We start from the raw sequence: 25,263 nt of genomic DNA, 5'->3' as shown, positions 1-25,263 counted from the left end.
ATTAGTGGTCAAATCTATGTATAAATGCTACTCAAGTCAAAGCACATGCTCCAGGGGGCATAAGCTGATTGCCAGCAGATAGAAAGGATTTTTGCCTCATCTCCATGTATGACAAGTTTCTAGATGCAATATACACATGTGCAAGGGGATGACAGGCATCCTCAGAACCAGGAGGTAATTGGGCACCATGATGAATCAGTGGTTTGACGTGGTTTTGCAGATTGTGTTAATGCATTTTGTATATACTTTATTTCTGTTATTCTGAGACCTAATTTATTTGCTTCTGTCTTACTTTGAGAATCATCTTTTTACAAAATCTGGTGTAGGACAAGAAGGGAGGGAAGTCATTAGTATATCAGATTTGACCAGGTAAGAGAAAACAGAATACTACACACTCGGAGGCAAAGCTTTATACAGACCCTTATCTTGCAGGATAGTCCATAAGCACAAGCCCTGGATTCAATTAGTAAATTAATGCAAATGGAGGATAGGCAGCCACTGCTCTCAGGGGAGATACATGAGGAATTAAATGCATAATTCAAAATTTCCTCTCTCTAAACAGAGTCCCACATTAGCACAATTACTAGTGGCTTTGGGATAGGGAGAAAGGAAAAACAGGAAGCTCAAATTATTGTTCAAACCCATCTATCTCCAATTAGTCATCACCAATATTCAGAAAGGAAAAATATCAGTCAAGAACCATACAGCAGCTCTCCCTACCCTCCTAGAGAACCTTTGCCATACAGGCCACAGACTTCTTCCCTCAAGCCTCTGATATCCACACATTCCTGCAGGTCCCACTGTTCTCTGCACCAGGGAGTGCCCAGCAGCATTTTTGGCACGGTGAATGCGAGCGGTACCAGATTGTCTGTGCATCCTGTGGTGTCACAGCACACCGGTGCCAAGGGTCTCTTAGGACTCGAGTCCCTCCTCGGCACTGTGTCACGTACTGATGCCAGGGCACTCAGTACAAACACACTCAGTGTCAGGTCCTGGCAGTCTGCAGCAGACTGGGGATGAAGGGCGGATTCTATGAGCAACTGCTTCAATCAAATCTCATTCTCTAATTCTGGGGGCAGAAAGCCCTGCAGATCTTGCACATTTCTATCTGGTGCACCTCCCCCAGACATGAGTCGTGGGGATTTCTCGTTTGCGAAACCTGCAGGAAGCCTATGCCAAGTTTAAAAGCCTTGGGCTCTTGGCATGCCTAGGAGCCCAAGAGGGTGGGGTGGGGTGGGGATGGGATTAGGGAAACCCTGTTCCCAAACCTCACTATATACACTAACAAACAACAACAACAACAACTAATAATAATTGGAGATATACCAATCTCCTAGAACTGGAAGGGGCCTTGAAAGGTCACTGAGTCCAGCCCCCTGCCTTCACTAGCAGGACCAATTTTTGCCCTAGATCCCTAAGTGGCCCCCTCAAGGACTGAACTCACAGCCCTGGGTTTAGCAGGCCAATGCTCAAATCACTGAGCTATTCCTCCCCCTAAGACAACTATATAAAAGAATGCTAAAAGAAGTGCTTGCTAAGCAAGCATCAGCAGTTCAACAACCGTCACTGGCGGTAAGAAGGAACTGAGGAGGGGCCAGGTCAGCAGGGTCGTATATTAAGCACCATGAAGGCGCCACTCCAAGGGGCTCCACAGCTGACCTGACGGGAGCTGATAAAGGAGAGCTTTCCAACAACTGCACATGGTGCATGCACACCTGATTGGAATGGACATGAACACCACATCTCGAAGAACAGTTAGGAGAAGGTGAGTAACCATTTTTTCTAAACACGGGCTTGCAGGCTGTCCTCCAGCCAGCAAATAAAGGCTGGAAATCTGTCTTCCCCATTCATGGGAAATGCCATAACATATTAAATCTTAACCTCTGTATATGGGCAACAGACATCCCCCAACTTCTCTCCTATGTCAAGCACCTCACTTTAGCCCCTCCACCTTCCCACTGCAACATGAAACATTTCATTACACTTTCCTCATTCACTCCCTGCTATTGATCATCCTGCCAACCAGGACAGAGGCCAAAGATCTGTTTGTATCCAACCAAATCAACATGTGCAGTCCCCTCTGTGGAGGAGTAGGACAGCTATTTAACAATGCACAACAATCTATATGACAGTTTAGGACAAAACAAAATGAAAAACACTGTGTCCAGATGACGTTCTGACCCCAGCATGCTCGGTAGCAGCAGCACAGAGAGAAAGAGGATGGAAAGCCTCTGCTCTGAGCCTTGACTGAGTAGCTCAGTGATGGAACCTGTGCCCAGTCTTGTACGAGCTCCCTCCTCCCACTCAAATTTCCTTCCAGATCATGTGAACAAGCTGCATCTAAGCAGCTGTGGGACAAATCCCTTTCATGAGCATTGGGGCCAGAAGCAAGTGCCCCACTGACCAGATTCAGCCCATGTGCCATATATTTGGCATCTCCTATAAAAATAATTTAGTTAGGAGCAATAAAATTGGTGGGCCACGACCTGAGCAGAACACCAGAGTTAGCACAAAAAAACTAATAATTCCATACAAGTGTCTGGATCTTGTTTTGAAATTTCACCTTATAGCACCACTAGCTGCATCGCGTCCCACTGCACTGTTCTGGGAGCACTGGATCAGTGCCACCGACTGAATTGCCAACATCACTAACGTTCTCTGGAGGCCTCCAGTCCTAGTACCATCCCATTCTGACCTTGCTTAACTTAGGACAGATCTGGTGGAACCACAGCTCCAAGATGTTATGGCTCAACTACAGAGTTTTACAGCCCTACATTTAGAGTGTAATATGCTAATAGTAACAAGCAAATAAAGGACAGGGAGGGACAACATGGTGATCATGAGTGAAGCTTTGGATGTGTGTGATGGTACCAGAAATTAAGATTTTTATTTTTTTTTTAAAAGACCTTTTTACTCCTCACCTCCAAGTCATTAGTGATTCTTCTCCCAGACAAACCCCCACTTATGCTACTCTCATGAATTGGACTGTTTCCAAAATCCTTTGCCCAACTAAACATTTTATTCTATAAGAGAGTAATATCTTGCAGGTGTCATTGTCTGCACAGTGAAATGACTTGATAGTAGGCATAGTTTATTGACCCAATTCACTTGACATAGAAACATGCACACAAATAAATGAAACAATATAGGAATTGGATCTGTTTCATACAGTATCTTGGGCACACATTTCACAAATATATTTTCAATTCAGATTGAAAATCTCCCACAATTTCCATCTCTCTGAGCATTTTGGATTTTGTTTTATTTAATCATGCTCATCAATTCTTGTCCTGTTCCAACCAGTAAAAATGCCTCATCTTATTAACTACAGAAGTATGTTAATTCAACGATAAGGTTGCTTATTTAAAAAGAACAAAGTGCCAACAGATACACCGATTTGGCTGCAGCACACAAGTCTGTTTTAAATGTTTCTCCTAAAACATACAAATTCAACTTCAAATTTAACGGGAGAAATGGGAACAAAGTACTATATATGTCCTACTAAGCAGAGTTAACCCTGTTCTTGGAAATTTAACCTTTACATTTCTTCACTGCTTTTAACTGGGCAACTGTAACATGGCATTAACTTTGTTCTGTTGCATTTATTTTTCTTTTTAAAAATAAAATGGGAGAGGAGGAAGGGCAGAAATTGCCTGTTCTCAGTATTAACATTTAAATGGTTTCAAATCCAGTTTTCAAATTCAAACCCTGTCTTGGGTGTATACAATGTAAGGGCATGGTGACTTCCTCACCTGTGCTGCTGCTATTGTTTAGGTGGAGATAGCGGTGGGGATTGCTATAACCCAACCTTGTCAAAAAAAAGCAGCAGCACACCTACTTGTATTGTATCAGCAGCGTCTGTGTAACAGATATTAGGAAATCTGAATAAAATCCTCTATGAAGATACCCACAGTCGGAGTACAGGGCGCAGGAAAAAAGAATAGGTCTTATGGAATTTCTTTCAGGGGCCACAGAAGAAGGGTTTAGGAGTCCACAGAGGAAGCAACTTTCCAAGTACTTCGGATCTGTAAGGACGGGAACCTCTCATGCCATGGAAGTCCAGCCTATCCATGTTGCTCTGTGGCCTTCACGCCATACTGTTAATGGGGTTTGTTGGGGAGTGGGTAAGTGAAAACCCAGCAGTTGGACAAAACACTCTTAAACCCAGTTTTGTAAAGTGCAGTCTTTGCACCACTTTACATCACTGCCTAGAACTCCATTTTCCACTCTGGATGCTCACTACCCAGTTTTCAAATGCAATTCACTTTTTTTTTTAAATGGATTTTGATTGAATAAAGTTTTGATGGGAAAGTTCACCCTTCCCAGGCCTCAAACTTTAGTCATTTTTGCCACAGACCTATTAAAAAGTGATCTCCGATTCTCTCCCTTTGGCTATACACACATAAGTTTGGTTGTTTTTAGGTGGAGAGGATTCACCTTCAGGAGGACTATAAGCATGGAAAATTTCAGTCCAAAAGGCTAATGACTTTCTGAAGAATTAAATGTGTAAAAATGGGGTTCTAACATTTTGTAACCTTGATCTCTAGCAATTGCTAGCCCACTATAACAGAGAAGGAGTTTGAAAAGGTTTTTAAATGCAAACTTGTGCCATGCTATTTTATTTTATTTTACAAAAGGTTTATAGCGTGCTCCTCACTGTCACATCTGGGCCCCTTGTCTTGGCCCCGATTCTGAGAAGTGCACAATACCCCCAAGGCGAAGATGAAAACTTGACTGCTCAAGTGTTCTTATGGGTGCTCAGCACCCTGTAAGGTGTCAGCTCCTCGCAGGAGCAGTACCCTGAAGACTCCCCCAAGACATGCTGAGCATCCACTGTTAATAGGAAATTGCAGGCACTTTGCACCTCTCAGGATCAGATCCTTTGTTACTATCATTGCTCAATTTTCCAGAAGATGTCCAGATTCTAGTGAATGTTTTCACTTGCAGAAAACAGGAGCAAAAGGGAAGAACTGAGGCAAACTCCAAGCTCCTTCTATTTGCATTAGATAGTAAAACCACACCTTTCCTTTTGTTTGACTACCCAACTTTCTAAACTGCTACAATTTATAAGTTAACAATTACACAGGTGCATATTTTAACAGGTTATGTAATCCTTTCTAATCCAAGCTAATCATCACTAGTGATAGGCAGGAGGATGCAACACTAAATTAATATACTATATATTTCTACATCCACACTGAGCAGATGCCACATATTTCACATTTTTATTTCTATCATAAATTTGTAGCTTAAACCTTAAATGGGTCAGTAATAATCATGCACATGTTATAAAAAATTGAAGAGTGTGCCCTTCAGCTCCAATAGCATAGTGGCACTAGAATGCAAGATGGTATTAGCTTCTGAAAAGGAAACAAAATAGAGTCTGACTTGCCAGCCATGCATGCTAGAAGAAAACAGGCTCTACTCTTTGACAACTCAGCTTGTCCAAACTTACTGTTTTCCTGCACCCTGGCCACGAAGCCTGTGAGAGGTATCTGTGGAGTCAATTGAGGCATAGGGGGAGGGGGTGGAGCAATAGAAACTGGAGCAACAGAGCCCATATTGGGGAAGTCAAACAGATAAAGGAAAAAAGGAAACAAGAGCAGCTGTCAGTAACGAGGACCACAAAACAAAGTATGCAAAGAACAAAAACACACATAGAACAACCATCTTCAAGTTTGTTTTCCCAAAAGCAAAGCTAAAGCTGAATTCATGTCTAGCCAATTAGTGACTCAAGAAAAATATATTTATCTAAGAGGCAAAGTCCAGTCTGAATGTTCATAGTTTGGAGGACATGAGAACAATGGATTTCACTCATGAGATACATTCTTTGTATTACAGTAGCACCTAGAAACTGCACAAAACAGAACTACTTTATTCTCAATGTTAAAAAAAAAGACTATTCCAAAATTCTGTGATTATCTTTAAAGAGAAATATTAATGGGATATACAAGGGTTCAGAGGATATAGTGGTCTCTTGCTGTTACATAACAGCAGACACATATGGTGAATATATAAAATAAATTTGAGGCAAAGCAAAGATTTGTTTATAGGAGCAGACAATCCTGCAGCGTCAGCTATTATAAATTATTTCATACTGAATGATTATTAAAATGATTATTTTATCTCAGACAGACACTTAAGTGTTTCACTATTTACTATGCTACTGTGGATCTATTGTATTTTTATTGGTTTACAAGAAAGACCTGCTCTCCCATTGACTGAAACGCACAATAGCTTGTAAATTGGTTTCCAGCAGCATAAAATTTTGTTTTCAATTTTTTAAAAGCCTTCTATAAATATGAACCACCAAGCAATCTGAAGGCTGGTGTAGGTTCCAATGGTACAAATGGCCCTCCCATGCACACACAGAACTCTCATCCAATTAGTTGAAATGTATGAGTGCACATCCTCTGAACTGTATTCTGTTGATCCATTCATTTTATTGAGCAAAGACTTTAGTGTTCTTTATAAGTGTGTATGTACAGTCAGTGTTCCTTAAAAAGGCACAGAACTGACTGCCTAGAAACTGAAGTCCTCTCTTTATAAAGCACGTATATAATAGCACAGGCAGTAAGTAGCAACACAAGCTCCCCTGCACTGACTGACCAAAGTGTGTCAGACTCATGCTGGAAGGGGATAGTAGTTCAGCTCCATTAACATTTAAGCCCTGAACTCTGTTGAGACTGCCAAAGATCTGTTCTGGTGTAACATCTCCCCAAGAGAATAAAAATAGACCAATTCATTTAACAAATTAAGCCTTTTTTTCAGTTTTAAAATTTTTACATTTAACTATAGATGAAAACATTGTGAGGTGTGAATTCAGCAGAGTAATTTGATTGGAATGGTAAAATTGAAAGAGGTTCTATTCTTCTGAGCAAGCCACAGTTTTAAAACAAAGGTGTAATTAACATTGTTTGCTGAATAAAGGCAGTATTTAGTTCATTCCCAAACCATTTCCCCCATATAATTTATAAATGTAGAGGTGTGAAAGGGGGAAAAGAAAGCAGATTTGTTTACAAAACTGAAGTAAACGTTTCAGAGAAAAAAATTACTGTTTGCAAACATGGAAGTGTAATCTAGTGGAAACAGGAAAAACTGGATGTTTTGTCAAGTCAACAATGTCAAAATCACCCATTTTGCAAGTGGATGAAAAGAGTTTCAAGTGAAAAAATATGCCCATCACAATACCTTTAAAAAAATATGAAAATCAATGTTTTGAAGCACTGTATGCAAGCCAAATTAAGGGATTATTCTTGCATTTGAACAAAGAAATTGTATTCAGAATCTAAATTTTCAGTAATAAAATCAGTTACATAACATTTGAGGCAATTCAGCCATTTTAGAAATTAAATCTAGTTTTGACATCTGAACACCACTATTGAAAATGAACAGTTTCTCTGAGTTGCAACGAATTATTTTTGCAGCGAAGTGTGTGAAGAAAATGAAGGGGACTGACTGTCTGAGGGGCCAGGGGGAGAAGAGGAAGGTAAATATTAGTTTAAATAAATATGTTGACCATCTCAGGAGCCTTCTAGGTATATAAAATTGTTTTTCATTGAAAAGGAACTCTAGATCAGTGGGCAAGTTCTTAATCTAAATGTTTTTCCATACATCATATACATAATGCTCGAGCAGCACCAAGATATTCTTCAATTCTCTTGCAACTGCAGCGCAAAAATATCAGAGATGATGTAGCAAAAGTTGCAGCTAGCAGAAAGGTATCTTTGAAACTATATGAGACAAGCAGTAGGGTACTACTAATCCATTTTGGGGTTGTGTGTGCATGACCGTAATTTGATGGGCATAATTTAGCTGCGAGTAGGGGGCAAGGGGAACACTGGTTTGCTACCCAAGTTTCAGGCCCTCACCTGGAGTGGAGGGAGGGAGGCAGCAGAGAGGCACAGACCAAATCTGCTTAAGTTTGGCAATGCTCAGCAGTCAGCGCTTCCCCCACTTCACTCAGCTAACCAATCAGCTACTCAGAGAGGAAGTCCTGCTTTGCAGCACCCTGTTGAGCAGGTGGCATGCTGGTCTCTGGAACGGGCTCATCTCTGCTGCTGCCTGCTTCCCCCATCCCAGTGCGGAGCAGGAGGTGGCCAGCTTGACAGGCCACGGAAGGGGACGAGCTTGCTGCAGAGAAGAGACCAAATCATCCCTGTCCTGCTCCCCGACCACAGACTCAGGGGGAGGTGGAGAGTGACAGACTCTGGAAGAAGGACCCCAGAGAGGCAGGAGTTCAGGCAAGGAATTTGGAAGACAGGGTGCTTGGGATGAGCGGGAGGGAGGGGAGAACCTGTACATTTGGAAGGCAGAGCCAGGGTGAGCAGTGAACTTCTACAGCTGGGAGCCTCGGGATGGGAAAGGTGTAGTATGGGCATCTGTGCTCTTGCTCTGCTGGCTAGGTGACTCCACTAGACGTGTGAGTGCAGGGGTATGCTAACTGTACAGCCACAGGTTTTTCTGCTTCATTCCACATCAGTCTTTTCATAATTCCCGTCTTATTACAGATTTTAAACATAACAGGGGATTTAGTAATGACTACGCTAACATTTTAAACCATTTAAAATAACACTGACGATATATTTCTGTCCCCTAATCAGTTCTTTAAGTCATGCTATTACAGTTAGTGCTGTGAAAGGCCTAAAGGGAACTCAAGTACTGGAGAAATCCCTTAATACTGTGCTTATTTATTACATGAAATGAGAGGAAAGCAGGTAATATTAATGCTATCCAAGGAACATGATTTTCAGCTATTTTATCCTGTGGTCTCAGACAGTAAGACATTTAACAACAGTGATAGCCAACAATTCTTCTCATCATTTAAATTTTTAATAGAAAAGGAACATTCACAATGTATTTGAAATATTCATGGTCCAGTTTTAAACAATAGCTCTCTCTACAGCCAATATTCCAGGTCCTACCAAATTAGTTCTCCCTTCAGAAGAGCTTATAATTTTGGAGTGTGTGCACAAAAGTACACCCAGCACACCTGAAATGCTAACTAACATTTGCTTATAATTAATTAGGTAAGCCTGGTGTTACCCATTACATTAAATGCTTGATCACTTTCTAGGGAAAAAGTGTTGTGTATAATTGAAAGGAGGCAAAGTATACCTTTTTGCTGTTTTTCTCAAGTAGAGGGAGAAAACCAAACAGTATTTGGATTCTGATTGTTGCCTATCACAGAGAAATCATACTTGAAATCATTCATCTCAAAACATTCTATGATTGCTGCATAACGGCAAAGCTCAGAGGCTTACTTGAGTTTTGAGAATAGAGAGGCCCGCCATTAACATGAGGTTGAGCAGAAAATGGGGCAGTCACAGAGGGATTCCGTCTGTATCCACTAGAAGATGCTGAAGAAGTGGTAGAGTTGTGTCGTGAAATTTGCCTGGTCATTGTGCCATACTGGGAACCAGGAGCTGAACCAGGAGCAGCTGAAAAGCAGTAGCCAAAAGGAACCAACAAGAAGCCTTAAGCCAAGTATTACTTAGGAAAGAATGCAGAAAACAGAAAAAAAGACCCAGAACATGGTGAATACTTGAAACCAACACTCCACAGAACCTTGAGGTCAGCAGCGAGATATTAACAAAACAAAAAACGAAACATCTTGTTATACCAGTCCTGTGCTATCTACCATATAAAATACATAAACATTCATAAAAAGATTCATCATTTATGTTTTCTGAAATGTTGTAGCTATTTTAACCCACTTATACAGAACGTTGGATTAGCTTGTTTCCTAATTTAACTGAATTTTTGTTGTTGCGCTACCTGTTAAACAAAAAGAAAGAAGCACATTGAGAAGACTGCATATCTTCTTGAAAGCAAACATTTTTGCATTCTGAAACAGATGTCTTCAATCTAGCCAACGAAAAAGAGCATATTTGTAGGTTAAGAAAAATAGGGGGAGAATAGGACATCACCACCACCAGAACAAAGTTTTTAAACTGGGTGCTCAATCAAGCTTAAAAATCAGAGTGATAAGACACTTTCCACATTTCAAATTTCTACTGTTTAACAACTGTGCTTCCATATAAGGAACTTGCATTAACAAACTAGAGTAGTCAACACAAGATATTTCAGCATTCTTCTGTGAGATGAACACCAATTCCTACCTGCCTCACATCTGGCCTGCAGCATTCTCAATATTGCAGATTAGTAATGAAACACAGTTCATCTTTTTTCATTTTTGCTATTTCGTGTGTGTCACAAGTCAGAATGTCACAATATGCAAACTGATGAGCGTCTTGTGTTGCTTGAACTCTTTTTGACAATGTACAAGTTCTTTTCAGATTCCAAATGTAGTAACAGTATCGGAGTAAAATATTACTACATGCATATAGATGTAAACACACACAGTACATTCTGAAGTTGACAGACTAATATAACACTATTCAATGTCACTTTCACTTACTTCAGTGAAGAGAAAGTGTACAAGGATTATATGGGTCAAAGCCTCAAGTTAGTTTTGTGGTAAGACAATGAATTCTGACAATTGTCCTTGGCTGGAATGGTGAACTAAAAGTTCTCTAAGGTAATGCTCTCAAAACCCCTCACTAACAGCTATGCATGGCATTCGCTGCGCAGCTTGAAAAGACAAACTGACAGGGCCTTTAATAATGACTTGAATGCTTGTGAATCCAAGGTGCTTCAAAATGCCAAAGAGCAATGACAACTGATTTCCTTCACCATCCCACCCAAATCTACCAGGAAGCAAGTCACTTGTATCTTCTGTTTGCACATGCAGGAGAACTCCTGAAGCCTCCTAGTTTTGTATCTCCATGAAGGATCACAGACTTGTACCCAAGCCACTGAGCCAGACATTTCTGCTTTTCCTTTTATATTTTCCTTCATAATCAGTTCAGAAGAGAAATCCCTGTATGCACCCTCTCCACTTTACCCACTACTGTTTTCAAACCAGTGTACTTTATTGGTGAACTTCTTGTTCCCCCCACCCCACCCTAACCACAAGAACGCATGAACAAGGACTACACTCAATCTGAACTCACATTGTTAATTGGATTTTAGATTTAGCGGGAATATTAGGATTCAAAGCAACTAATATACTTCTCCCATATTTTATTTATTTACCTTCAGAGGCTTTCACCACAGGAAATTAGTTGGGATTAGATTTGTTAAAAAAAAAAAACACACAAACTAACATTGATGATTATACCAGCAGGCAAACTGCTTCTATAAATCCATTAGGAGGAGTTTATGATTATGTCAAATAACTGCAATCACGCCAGTGCTGACACAGGTCTCACCTATCGTACTGCCCATCGGGAGAGGTGGTGGCAGTGGTGGTGCTGGTGGGACTCCAGGAAGAGGAGGAGGAACAGAAATTTGTGCTAATAAAATAGTTCATATTGCCAGTTAGGCTAATGGCAAAAGAGCTACATTTTAAAAAAGACAACAGGAACATAGAGACTTTACAGTACAAGAAAATGTTCAACATTATACACACAGGCCTCGATCCTGCAAAGGGTTCTACAATTGCACACCTCTTCTCCTGAAGGGAGTACCTATCAGTTTTACTAGGGTGCTTTGTAAGATTTATGTATACTGATCCCTATGCAGGCCAAGAACACAGGGTGGGCCTCAAGACTTTGTAAGAAGTGAACATTTGTAAACAAAGGGACAAGATACAACAGTAAAGTTCCACATCAGAGTAAAAATCTGGACTTGTGAATACCACCACTCTAGTTTATGAGACTAACTTGGATGGTCAGTGTTTTGTTCAAAATAGCTTACCATGCCTATGTGACACACATTCACTAGGCCAGTGGTCATGTCTTCCTTTACTGTCTTACCTCTTGACTGCAACAGCCTAATCGCTAAAAGAGTTCAACTCAAATGGTAGAGGCGTGTGCTTTCGATGCTGTGCGATAAGCTTTAAAATGATTGTCACACTACGATTCACTTTGGTTTTAAATCACACTGGTGGATGTTGTTGAATTTCACTATTGATGGTGTTTGTTTATTCCTAGGCTCTCTTTCAAATCTCCTTTAGTGGCTTAATTGAAGGAAGAAGTTTGTTTAAAATTGTAAACAAAAATGTTCTAAATGGTAAGCGATAAAAATCAATAGACTATTTCAAAACACAATTCTGATCATATGCATACAGAATGGTTGTTTCCTTCTTCTCAGAACATCTAGAAATGTCTACTCATCAACATGAGTTTGAAAGTATGGATTCCACCTGCTTCTTATATCTTAAAAAGAAAAGACACTCCTGATTTTTTTTTAAATCATGTTACAATGTAATGAAAAAAACTGCAGCTGACCCTTTTTTTTGGCATTTTGTTTGTTTTGGGAGCAATTCTCTTCCAACCTCTTCAAAAGGGAAGGTATGAGAACTTCAAGGCTACCTTGACATTTATGAGAAAACGTCTGAATGAGCCACATTGCAGTATTAGGTATAAAAAGAATCTCAAATACCTGGCCCAACAGTTGGTGGTGAAGGTGTAGGCACGGCAATGGGAATGCCAATACTGCTGCTTCCACTGTTCTCTCGACTGCCACTTCCTCCACTACTACCACTAAAGGGGAGGAAGGGGAGAAGACATGTCAGCACTGCTTTTCATACAGCCTCTCCAACGTTCATATCACTTATCTGAACAGTGACCAAATAAATTAGCTCAATTACATAAAAGTGAGAAAAAAACCTGTAGACTGACTGTTCCTGAAACCCCTATTACTTACCACCCTCAGATCATTAAATCAAAATGTATTAAAACTCTAGTAGATACAGGTATCATTAGCTAAGCTGTTAACCACTTTTTATGCATCCATGGCTTTTACTTACTTATAAACTACAAATGTAAGCAACTATATGAGATCTAACAGCTGTCAATCCAATGTAAAAGCAGCAGAGAATCCTGTGGCACCTTATAGACTAACAGACGTTTTGGAGCATGAGCTTGACATGAATCTGACAAAGTGAGTATTCACCCACAAAAGCTCATGCTCCAAAACATCTGTTAGTCTATAAGGTGCCACAGGATTCTCTGCTGCTTTTGCAGATCCAGACTAACACGGCTTCCCCTCTGATACTTCAATCCAATGTGAATACTGTAATGGTTCCAGGCACCTTAAATTAAGTACAGTGACTCCTCACTTTATGGTGTACTTATGTTCCTGAAAAATGCGACTAAGCGAAACGATGTTAAGCAAATCCAATTTCTCCATGAGAACTAACGTAAATGATGGGGTTAGGTTCCAAGGAATTTTTTTTCCAATCTATATTTTATTGACATAGTATAAGTTTTAAATAAACAATTTAATACTGTACACGGCAATGATGATTGTGAAGCTTGGTTGAGGTGGTGAAGTCAGAGGGTGGGATATTTCCCAGGGAATGCCTTACTGCTAAATGATGAACTAGCACTCGGCTGAGCCCTCAAGGGTTAACACATTGTTAATGTAACCTCACACTTTACAAGGCAGCACAAATGGAGGGAGGGGAGGACAGCATGGAGACAGAGATAGAAACACACATCCTGTGTGTAGGCCGGGGGGAGGAGGGGGAGAGAGAGAGAGAGAGAGAGATGTGCATTGCCCCTTTAAGTATGCTGACACCACACTCTAAGTACATTGCCTTTAAAGAGATCAGGAAGTTGAAACAGCAGCTGCGGCCAGCTTTCTTGGTCCTGAGCCCTGTTATGTCTCCTCCATGCTCAATATAGAGAAGGGATACGCAGGGGGCAGGAGCAGGAGGACACTCTGACATTAGCCCCCTTCTTCCCTTCTCTCCTCCACAGCAAGCAGGAGGCTCCGGGGAGCAGCTCCAAGGCAGAGGGCAGGAGCAGCACATGGCAGTGGGGGGAGGGACAGCTGAACTGCTGGCAATTGTTAGCCTGCTAGGCGGCTGCTGCACAGGGAACTTAGGGAAGCGGGGAGCTCATGGGGGGCTGCCAGTCCACCCTAGTTCCAAGCCACCGGCTAGCTCCAACAACTCACAGTGAACAAAGCAGGCAACTGCCAAACATTATAAGGGAGCACTGCGCAACTTTAAACGAGCATGTTCCATAATTGATCAGCAATGTAACAACGTAACCAGGACGACTTCAAGTGAGGAATTACTGTAACGATAAATTGGGTGTGAAACGGGTTCAAGCATAAACTACTTGTAATTCCAGTGATGTGTGCTATATACTGAAGAAATCTCCTTTTGCTAAATGAATACTTGTGTTCAAGGTTATTTTGAATCATTAACAATTCTACTGCAACTAGCCTAGCCACTGAGAGAGAATGCGATTTATGAAGAAGCCATACAGTAATTTTGATGACCTCCAAGATGTCTGCATGAAAAAATTATTACATACTTTTCAACCCAATGGAAACTAGGGGACAAATTAAATAAACATGCCTTTAGCCAAGCCAAGGCTTGTATTTACGAAAAGTTTCAGAGAATTAAACAGCCGTGGTGTAACTAAAAAGCTATTTCTACATATCCATCCTAATAAAAATATAGCATCACTCAGTGCACTTTAATTTACCATTTCTGTGCAACCATATATAAATTGCTAGCAAGGAGTCGGGCACATTCAAAAAATATCTGAAGACAATAACTTTAAAGAGAGAAAATCAGTGATCTGAACTGGGAGCCAAGATAATTCCTTCAATATTAGTGTTCTGTATGCTGAAGACTAACTGCAGTCTACAAAGAAGATCTTGTCAGACAAAAAAGGGAGAGTTTATGGCTGCCAATTAAACAGATTGCATCCTGGTTTATAAAATACCTTAATCTGACAATATTGTTCAACTGACAGCAAGCTGCTCAAAGATGAAGTTAACATGTTTTCCCAAAATCCATAAGGACTCCTTGACCCCAGAACTGTCATTATGCTATTAAACATTTAAATATAAGATTGTTTTAATGACTCGCACCAATCACATCATATCTATTCTTGGGACAATAAACTACTGTCTAAATCCTGTCTGTATTCAGGTACCCATTGTCAATTTATTTCTTGCAGTTTGACCAGAGATTGTATTGAAGCCTCAACAAACAGATTTAAAGGGCAAGTAGTCAATAGGTATAGAGACAGCACTACTCTCTCATCTCAAGAGATGATCTCCCCAGAGAAAGTACTGTGCTGCCAACGTGCCTCAGTATGTGGAAGCTGACTGGCACTGCTGAACTGGTTCCGTGGATAAATTTTAGCTTCCAATACTGTCAATCTACCATGTCACAAGCAGAATTTTTCTCTGAACAATAAAAGCAAACCACACTTCTGACACGCAAACTTCACTAAAGTATTTTCTAATCAGGAACGGCTTCCCTATACAATTAGCAGCAGCGAAAGCACTTACCTGTACATCTATCCCAGCCTAAAGTTATATAGTCTGACAGATATTCCATCTCCCTATTCACTCCTATAATTTCTGAAATTTTGCCTACTCTGATGAGGCAAAAAACAATAGAAGAGAATAAGTTGTGCATTCAAAGCTCTGTGTGTGTACGTATTTATAAAACAAACAAACAAAGCTTCTGTGGAATTAAATTTGAAAAACTGATACAGATGCTACTAAAAAGTTAACAGATCTAGAAGTACCAAAGCCAGACAGCACCATGTATAAAGAAGAATCTAAGGTATTTAAACTACATCTGTCTTCTCCATCTACCTTAGAAGAAGCCAGACAAAGCTTTCCTGAAATGCTGGTGAGTGTCAGCATGCTGGTCAAGACACAATTACAGAATTAGAAGCAATGTACTCTACCTGTGTGTTCTTGGTCTCTGGTTTAAGGAAGCTGTTCTTCCTGGACTGTGCTGGCTTCCAAGTCTGGCAGGACTGGTCATGTAATCATTAGGAACAGTTGGAGGTTTAACTGGTTCCAAGGTTTTGTAAGGAGTATTTCGTCTAGTCAAATGAAAATGGGATGGAGGAGAGAAAAAGCTTTAATTAAAGTAATGAAACCATTTGTTTTCCTAAACCTTCACTTAAGATCACTGCACAGTGACCCAACATTACTATATAGAAACCATCTCTGAAAGCGGCACATTAAATAGGTGTTTCATTCTCAACATATTCAAGATACTAATTTTAGGTGACCTTCCAGGACAAAATTATATTTTAAAAGGTTAAAAGGGAAATTTCAGTGTCTAGGTAATATATGAAATAAAACCTACTGAAAAAAAATATTTTGAAAATGCTTTCATACAGTTAAGGCCAAGCTGTATGTTTCTTTAAGCTAAAAGCTAATTTAAAAACAAAAACATTAAACACATCGCCACAAAGCTCTGTTCAGATTACAAACAATTGTATGCACATGTTATGCAATGCACACTTATCTATTACAGTAGTGCTCTTCAACAGTAGGTAAGAATGTTTACATAGAACATTCTGAGGGAGGTACAAATGTCCTAAAAACTACTTTTTGCTAAATGTATTCACATTCTCACACCAGGACCATGTTCGGAGTCCCTGTTCCCTTTTCTGAGGGAGCTCACAGATGGGGAGGAAATGGGAGACTATAAACATCATTTGTGCTGCTTCTTGTTAGATTACCACTTAAAAATACATTATATTAAATCAATGACTTGGCAATATAGTAGAACCTTACTAATTATTAGGGGGCCCATTGCAAGGTTCTGAATTTGGTGCGGTAGTAGGTAAGCAAGACACAAATAAAGCAAAGCAAAGCAAATGCATCACAAAAAATGATATAGTCAGTAATCTGCTGTAGTTAGTTTTAATTAAGTTACTTTATATCATCCTAGTGAATACACTGTATTACACTTAGAATTCTTACAAAAGTGTCTCAGGAGCACTAAACCTCACTGTTACTAAAACCATTCCTGATAAACAATAGCCCAGTTGTTTGTATTAATTTTGGGATTTGTGAATCAGTGACTTTCTATCATACACAGAACGAGAGAAAGTTTTAAAATATGAGCTGCCTTTGGGCTTTTGTTGTGCCAGAAAGATCAATCGATCATCAGAAAATGAAAGAAGTGTGTGCATCTTAATCTCTTATAACTAGAACACAAATATGATTGAAACTACAAAGTAAAAAGGACTTCACTGAAGTTTTACACAGGCTTCCAATAGGAATAACCTCACAATTTAAAGAAAATAGAATGGGTATTGCACTTCTGAACAAAATGTGGGGAGGAAATGGAGAAGCCTACGTTTCTATAGCTGTGTTTATTAGGACTCTCTTATATAATCTGCATATATAATTCCCCCTACTCTAGTTCCTGGGAGTTGACTTGGCTAATGGACAGAATCCAATTAAGCAAGTAGTCTTTCCACTGCTCTCAAGGCTCTGAACATTTTCTCTCAGTAGTTCCTTTCACAGAGCTCAGTCATTCCTTTTTTTTTTAAATGTGGTGTTAATACCCATCACCTTCAGGTGGAACTGCAAAGGATCTCAAGCTCTCCTGCTATTCTAATTTAGGGCTCCTAAGCAGGCAGTGGCTGTATATTTTCCATCACACCCTTGCTTCACTTCTTCCTGCGAGGCTTTTTCTACTTGGTCCAACTTCTTCTAGGCTTTTCCTACTCTGCCTGGGAGAAGCTGTTTCCTAGCTCTCCTAGACCTCCTGCTCCCTCTAGGTCTCTGTTATACTGAGCTCATGCTCCTCTTTATAGATCCCTCCCACAATCACCTGGTTGCTTCTTTGTTACTTGATCTTTGGACTCCCCTCTTCCCCCCATCCCAACTACATTTCCCAGAATTCCTTTGCCTTAAAAAAAGGACATGCCCCAGCAACTGGCCAGGTGGCAGTGCCTACTTTTAAGTGTGCTGCTAACATGCTCTGTTACACTCCTAAAACTGCATATTGTGTTGTGTTGGTTTTAAATTTCTATCAACAGTTTTCAAATGGAAAGAAAGAAAGAGAAGCAATCTTTGTGGTTTCTGGCAATATTTTTGCATGCTTGAAGTAAAGTAGCAGAAAATATTCTAGATGCATGCACTTTGATGCCAAAAGATAAGAGAGCACACAACACTCAAAAAGAGAGGTAGACGTAAAAGATGTAATCCTTGCTGTGTATTTTGGTTGTTCCCCCAGCCAATCTCTTCCCCTCAGTATCCATGATTTCACCCATGATCTCTATCCACTGTTTCCTGAAGGATCCCAGCACACTTCACTTCACCCACAGCTGAAATACAGCACACTCTCTGGTGGGATGGTATCAATCAAGCAGATAACTGGAGCCTATGCAATATTAATCAACAGTGGGTCAAGATTCTCATTCCTTAACCCACTCCAAGCAAACAAACCAACCCTAGAGTTTGTTTTTGTTTAAACTGAACATAGTACATTATTACATTTTGATATATAAACAGTGACAGTGCAGCATTGAAGTGTTGCATCAGGATTAAAGCCTTCATCGCTTCTAGAGCCCTGCAATACCTCTTTAAAAGAGGGCTGTAGTTCCCCCCACTTTTCTTCCTTGGCTCTCTTGATCCCCACTGTGAGCTGCCTTGTAACCAATCCCACCATTACTCAGCTCCCCAACTTCGAAAATTAACTCATCCATAGCTACTAAATCTGTGCCAGCCCACCAGTGCTCACGTTCCAGCCACCGTACCCCACACGTTAAAAGGCAAAGATTCAGGTGACAGTGAACAGCAACATCCATAGACAGAAGTTTCCGTTTAAGATCTCAACCAAAAGGCCTCACGCAATAGTCCAAACAGAATCGCACTCTATATGCTCAGTGTTTTCAAGTACCACCATTTCAATCCATTTCATAATAATTGTTGATGTACGGGGGTCAAACAGCAGCGAAACAGAAGCTGAAGTAGAAAGTGGTTGTGTTGGGGGGTGCAGTTCCCTCAATTAAGAATTAAAATTTTCACTCAAATGAGCAAACAAATGAGAGTTAGTGTTGCCAGTACATCCTTAACTTCTCTCCACACACACTTTCCTTAAATACTGCACAAAGCATGGAATGCATTTTCACAACTCTCCTCTGACAAGGAATCAGGAGTGAGTTAGCAACAAAATAAGATTAACACTGAAATTTTTGCTTTGTTAGTTTAAACGAGAACCTTAATCAAAATTCATTTGTATTAAATATGCAATAATATTTCTGCCTGATTACTATCAGAAATGAAAACAAACCTCGGCCACTTCAATCTGTAATATAAAAATACTGTCATGAAAAGATACTCCCTCAAAGGGGCTTCATTTAAAAAAAAATCAGAACATTTCAAGTTTTTTGTAAGGAAAGGTGATATGTATAACTCACAAGAGCCCAGAGGGTACTCAGAGCCTTCACATACTCACTTATCCAGGTAATATTGATATCTGCACAATTAGAATTCTCTCACAGAGGCTGGATGAAAGTCTCATTCTTACCCCAGAGTTCCCCGGCCTGACATAGGAGGACTTGGTGGTTTTTGTGTAGGTGGATTTGTCCTTGACAAGGTGCCAGTTCTTGCAGGCTGGTTATTTCCATGCTGAAATGAGGGGAAACATGATTTTATTTTTATACTCAAATGCCTCTACTATTGGGAGTTATTTTTTAATGTAAGAATAGGAAGTGAGGATTCCCAGACAGCTATTGAACAGCTGGTTTTATCCACACACTAGAGAAGACAACAGGAAAAGGAAACAAACCCTAAACGTTAAGTTTCATATTGTTTTTAACTGTCATTTTACAGCTGAAGTACATCTGAAAATTAAGCAGATGACAAGTTTATACAAAAGTCTTCCCCTTTTCCCCTCTTTAAATTACTATCACATTCAATTTGGTGTGTCAGTTCCACTGAATATTTTAAACAAACAATTAAAGCTGACTCCGCAAAACTGTCAGTCTTCATTTGAAAGTTCTCAGTCAATTTAGCTCAGCTATTTGACTAGCACAGTCAAGTATATTGTCTGGGAAACCTCCTGTTAAAAAAAAAAAAAAAAAAAAAAAAAAAAAAATGTAAGTCAATAGGATCAAGGCATCTACCAAATCAGAGCAAAGCGCTACATGTGTTAGAGAAATTAATATATCTATGTATAAATGCAAATGTCAATATATCACTGATATATTAACACATCCAGGCTAAATGTTGCAAATCTGCACTGAAGTAGAGCTTATTTAACCTAAATAACCTAGGAAAAGCAGAGAGAAGTATAGGAGAGTACTAGCTTTCAGTTTTAATGGCTCTGCAGCCTCAACTATCAATACAATGAGGCACTGTGGGTCAAATGAGAAATATTCTTCTTACCTTGGCTTTTAGCCACTTAACGTTGGCAAAAAAAAGGGGAAAGCAGAAATTAATAGCAGATCTACCACAACTGATAGGACAATTATTTTTTTTTTTTAAAAACAGTAATTCATTTCCCTAACAACAACTTACATTGCGACCCAAGTATGCTGTTAAAGATCTCATAAGCAATCACAGGACAAACATCACAATTAATAGGCATCTCCAAATGAAACACTTAAACTTACATTTATTATCCTCATGGCCAGCAAAAGGGACACATGCCTCTTGCCAGCCTTAAATTTCTAACACCAGTTTAAAATGTTTGGTCGACACTAATCCAAGACCAAGAAAATTGTATAGTTATAAAATATCAAAACCATACACTCCCTATACAATCTCTATCACACATTAGAGAATGTACTTTGGGAATAGAACCCAGAATGGAGAAGTCCTACCTGCTGCACTGAACACTAAAGAATGAAGGGAATTCTCAGACTGGATATGCAGCAGAGCCTTTCACCCCTCTAGGCTGCTGCTTGAAATCCAACCCAGGTCAGTAATGCAGTAGTGCCAGGTCTCATGATTTTATTGCCAGCATCAAAATAACTAGCATTTATCTTAAGGTTCTGACTTTTGGAGTCAGATGATCTCTGTTTTCATTTAAAAAGAATAGCACGTTTCTAGCCCTCATGGTTGCAAAGGAAAGCATAAAAATGTGACTTCATGTTATCCTAAAGGCTTAAAAAAAAAAAAAAATCAGAAAACAAAAACACAATGTATTTTTTTTTTTAATTAATGATTGAGGGGTCATCCTTGGCCAGTTGGGGGCATCAGTTTTAGATCTCTCATTCAATATTGAAATGTCGAGCGGGGATAAGCCACGAAGGGCCTTGAAAATGAAGACAAGCGTATTATGTTTGATAGGATACAAAAAGGGAAGCCAATGGAGGGTTTAAACAGAACCTAAAACGGTCATAGTGGCGGGCAAGGAGAACAATCTTTCCAGCAGCACTCTGAATAGATACAAGCATGACAAAGTTACATTTGTCAAGGCCAGAGAAAAGGATGTTGCAGTAATCGACATGTGAGATGAGAACCTGGGCATGAGACTTAGCAGTGATGATGAATAGGAAAGGCCACATCTTAAAAAATATGATACAGAAAGAACTGGCATAGCCTGGACATGAGGACATGGAAAGAGGTCTGAGTCAAAAATGACGCCCAGGTTACAGGCCCGAATGTTACGTAGGATGGTGGAGCTGGCAACAGCAATAAAGAAATGAAGTGGAGGGAAATGAAGAGCTCTGTCTTGCCTATGTTGAACTTGAGCTGACAGATGGACTTTCATGAGATCTCAGAGACAGGCCAAAATTAGTTTGGACAGAAGGAGACAGGTAGCTCTATGAGTCAGGACAGAGATGGTAGTTGAATTTGTGTTTGGGGATAATATTACCCATAGATAAAGTATAAAGGGAGAAGAGAAAGGGAGACCCATGTAGAACCCCCACAGAAAGTCAAAGGGGAATCTCTGAAGATCGTGCTGAAGGAGAAATTAGAGAGGTAAGAGAACCAAGAGAGGCCAGAGTCCTGGAAGCTAAGTAATTAGACATGTAGTGTGTGTTCTGTGTCATGGGGTGGGTGTTTCCAGGTTAGGACTATTACCTCAACTCGCCACAAGCAGCTTTAGAAGAAATTTCATTAAGAGGTTTTTTTGCCTGTCAGCCAGTCCCCAGATTCTATTTTAAACATGGGATACAAGAATGATCACAGAACAAGGCCACTGCTAAGGAACTCAGCCCACTGGAGGCTTCAATGTGGGTTTTACTGTTGTGGTCTAATGATCAAGGAAATGAGTTGGGCCTTTCACTGGCACTATGCCTTAAACTCCACCCTTCGATATGTCAGTAACCAAGAGGGTTTTCTGACATTGTTATAGGGTGGCTGGCCTCTTTAAAGGGATGATGGACCCAGCTTACCCAGGAAACAACTAGCTCACTTCCCTAGGGAGTGAGAAGCGGTCAGGTCATGTGACTTGTGAATCATGTGGCTTAATTAGGCTTGTTAGGGAAAGATAAGGCGGCCTAGGGTGGAACAGAGCTTTTTTCTCATCAGGGAAAAGGAGGAAGACTCCAGGAAGGACGCCCAGGGTAGTTACTGCTGAGCAAAAGAGCAGAGAGTAAGCCAAAGGAACCCAGGAGAGACTCTCAGCCAGAGGGCTTTATGAAGAGTGTCTGACTAAAAGAGAGACAAGACCCTCAAGATGGAGGGACTAGGCCCAGATTGAGGCTGGGCTATAGACTCTGAGATTGCAATGTTTGGAAGTTTTGGACTGGTATACCCCAGAAACTGTGGACTTTCGTTAAATGGCTTAGCCAGAGGGCCAAGTCACTGGAGCAGCCAAACCAGGCTGTGGGGATGTTTTCCGGAGCCCTGCCAAGAGAGAAACTAAGACAGGGTGCCACAGAGCCACTCCAGGCCACAAAGGGTGCTCAGGAGCTGGCTGTCCCATTACAATAAGCCAAGTCACTTGACAGCACCAGCATCTCAGAGGTAGTGTCCTAATAAGACAAATGTGCCTTTAATTCCAACCTAAAATGGTAATAGGGGAACATTAGTCATGATAAAGAAAATCAGGATGCCACTTTTCAAATTATAAACTGTACTTGAAAAATAGAGACTAGAAAACAGAGTACAAAGCTCCTAACATGCAGATAAATACATTTAGTGAAGTGGACAATGGCCAAACAAACAAAAACAAAAAACACACAACCCACCACGTTGCGTACAAGAGACTTGGGAAGGAATCCTGGTCCCACTGAAATCAGTGGGAGTTTTACCAAATACTTCAATAGGGCTATGATTTCACCCTGAATTCTACAATTCGATGTTAAGGAAGTCTCTTAATATAGTGCATTTGTCTGTACAAGAAGATTGCAACTTCCTCTATGCACACTGTTCACTGTACTTGCCATTACTCCAACAATGGAATTTAAAAATGTACCCTACCACACCTACAGGGTTACTGATAGTAGTAGTTAAACTGATGGATTTAAACCCTGTAAAGGAAACTGCAGCCAGTCCAATCCGATAGGACTCAGTATTTTATTGCCTCCTTTAAAAAAGCTTAGAGATTAGCTAAACTTAGATGTTCCTTTCACCAATAATCAGTCAATTGCACTAGAAAATCCAAGATTGTTCTTGATGACTATTCAACTAAACATTTTTAGCTGTTTTCCTTATTACTCAAATGAGAATATCAGGTGCAGCCCTATGCCAAAACAGCAAAAGTATGGCCTGAGACACATTTTGGGGAACCCCTGCTGCTATTACATCTGTGGCCAAAGAACCTATTTCTTATACAGACCTCTGAATCCTGCCTAAGTAGCATGTTGTACACATGGATCCCCTCCCTACTTTTCTGGTGGAGTACCCGGATCAATTTTGGAGCATCACATGATACAGTATTGGTATTAACTAAGAGTCACAAGCAGCTAGGGGCTATCTTGGTACGTGGGAACTGAGACATCATGAACTGGCGCTCACACATTGCTTCTCACTGGGCTCCTGAAAACTCAGGGATGAACCTAGAAAAAGATATGGCTAACAGCCCAGAGGGTTCTCTTCCTGACTCCTACATGTGATCTGCATTCTGGAATTGGGGATTTTTAGTCCTAGTTCTGCCATTAATTTTTGGGGCTTTAAGCACACTGCGTCTTAGTTTCCTTATGAGTAAAATGGAGGATAATACTTAGCTCTTGCCTCACAGGCTGTTCTGGGACCCGAAAAGACAATATAGGCTCTAAAACAAATCTTCTACAAAAGTAAACATCAGTAGAAAGATTCCATAATATTTTATTATTTTAGTGGAACTTTATTTTTAGGTTAGCAATATGCCATATATTGTTTGCAATCCAGTAGTTACAGATTCCTGTTAATGCCGTGTAACCAGAAAGTGAAATCTAAGCAGATGTAGACAGTGAACAAAAGGGATAGTACTTTTGTTGTCCAAGTAAACAAAAATCCAGTTGGCTTTTTTAAATTTTCGTTTTTTATTACTCTAAGCTATTAGCAGCACAAGAAAGAAAATTTGTTTTTGAATTATGTTCAACTTTTGTGTCTCTGAAATGTTTGTAAAACATGTAAAATAAATGTTTGGCTTGAGATCCTCAGATGAAAGGTTTTCTATTAGGGGAACATTATATTACGTTTATATTTTTTAAACATTTCAGTATCTCTGACTCCAAGCATTCAAAATCATGAGTCAGGCTCCAAAACTCAAGAGCTTAGCTTACAAAGCAATAGTTTTTTTAAAAATAGCGTGGTGCATTGTTTTTGTTTTGCTGTTGTTTAGGAAGGGGGAGGTTAGTTAGCTTCTAGTTTTGACTTTCAGGATTCATGCTTCCAAGGTTTTCTCTGCAACCATGAACTTTTTCCAGAAACTTAACAAAAAATAAATCTAAAGCTGAAATTCTCACTTTAAGAAAAACACCCAATTAACTTTAAGCACCAGCTATCATGAGCTTTATGATAAAGTTATCAGCATTGGCAACACTCATGGTTATTTTTAACCTCAGTGTCCTTTACCCTACAGCAATATGCATTGTTTGATAGTGACCCTCTGAATGATAACATGGCAGCAATGCAACTGGCAAAAAGACACGAAGTGCTAGTGTCTGACACTAACCAATACCAGGAACAAGGAGAATTCAGAGTCTCAGGCTCAGAATCATTGGCTGCTTCTAGAAGTGCCTATTTAAATCTTTTTAATAAGTCAACAAAAATAGTTAATGCCCAGCTGGATCCAACATAAAAGGCCTTTCCCTACAGGGGAGAAAAACAGCAGGTGCACAGAAATCGTTTCCTCATAGTCTAGTCTTTTGTTCTCTGTTTTATGTGGTAGGTGTAAACATGAAGAACGTAAGTGACTAAGCTGGTACATGGCAAGCATTCACAGATGTTGAAAGTCAAACCCACTTCTCATATTTCAGTACTACAGGATTTGGAGCCTCCATCTCCAGTTTAAAATGTTCTCCTCTCCCTATCCCCTGCATCTTTCTTGGGTCCATGACTGATTAATCAATCTTCACCTTGTCACAA

The 25,263-nt window shown here is 40.0% G+C and overlaps 1 protein-coding gene across 6 annotated transcripts in view; it reads right to left on the bottom strand.

Annotated features, from left to right (window-relative positions):
• ABI1 (abl interactor 1) overlaps window positions 1-25,263 on the bottom strand; it is a 145,879-nt gene that overhangs the window by 4,815 nt on the left and 115,801 nt on the right. Inside the window, exons 4-9 of one of the 6 annotated variants that reach the window (XM_032786209.2) lie at window positions 19,325-19,425; window positions 15,732-15,872; window positions 12,448-12,548; window positions 11,274-11,357; window positions 9,264-9,440; window positions 5,456-5,542 (exon numbers count right to left, since the gene is read on the bottom strand). In XM_032786209.2, coding sequence (XP_032642100.1) covers window positions 5,456-5,542; window positions 9,264-9,440; window positions 11,274-11,357; window positions 12,448-12,548; window positions 15,732-15,872; window positions 19,325-19,425 — 691 coding nt within the window. The remainder of the gene's footprint in view (window positions 1-5,455; window positions 5,543-9,263; window positions 9,441-11,273; window positions 11,358-12,447; window positions 12,549-15,731; window positions 15,873-19,324; window positions 19,426-25,263) is intronic. The other 5 variants (XM_075062274.1, XM_032786212.2, XM_075062275.1 and 2 more) reach the window with 5 other exon arrangements.

The sequence above is a fragment of the Chelonoidis abingdonii genome, chromosome 2 (genome assembly GCF_003597395.2).
Source record: "Chelonoidis abingdonii isolate Lonesome George chromosome 2, CheloAbing_2.0, whole genome shotgun sequence".
Taxonomy (NCBI): domain Eukaryota; kingdom Metazoa; phylum Chordata; order Testudines; family Testudinidae; genus Chelonoidis; species Chelonoidis abingdonii.
This window is presented reverse-complemented; position numbering and strand designations above follow the sequence as displayed.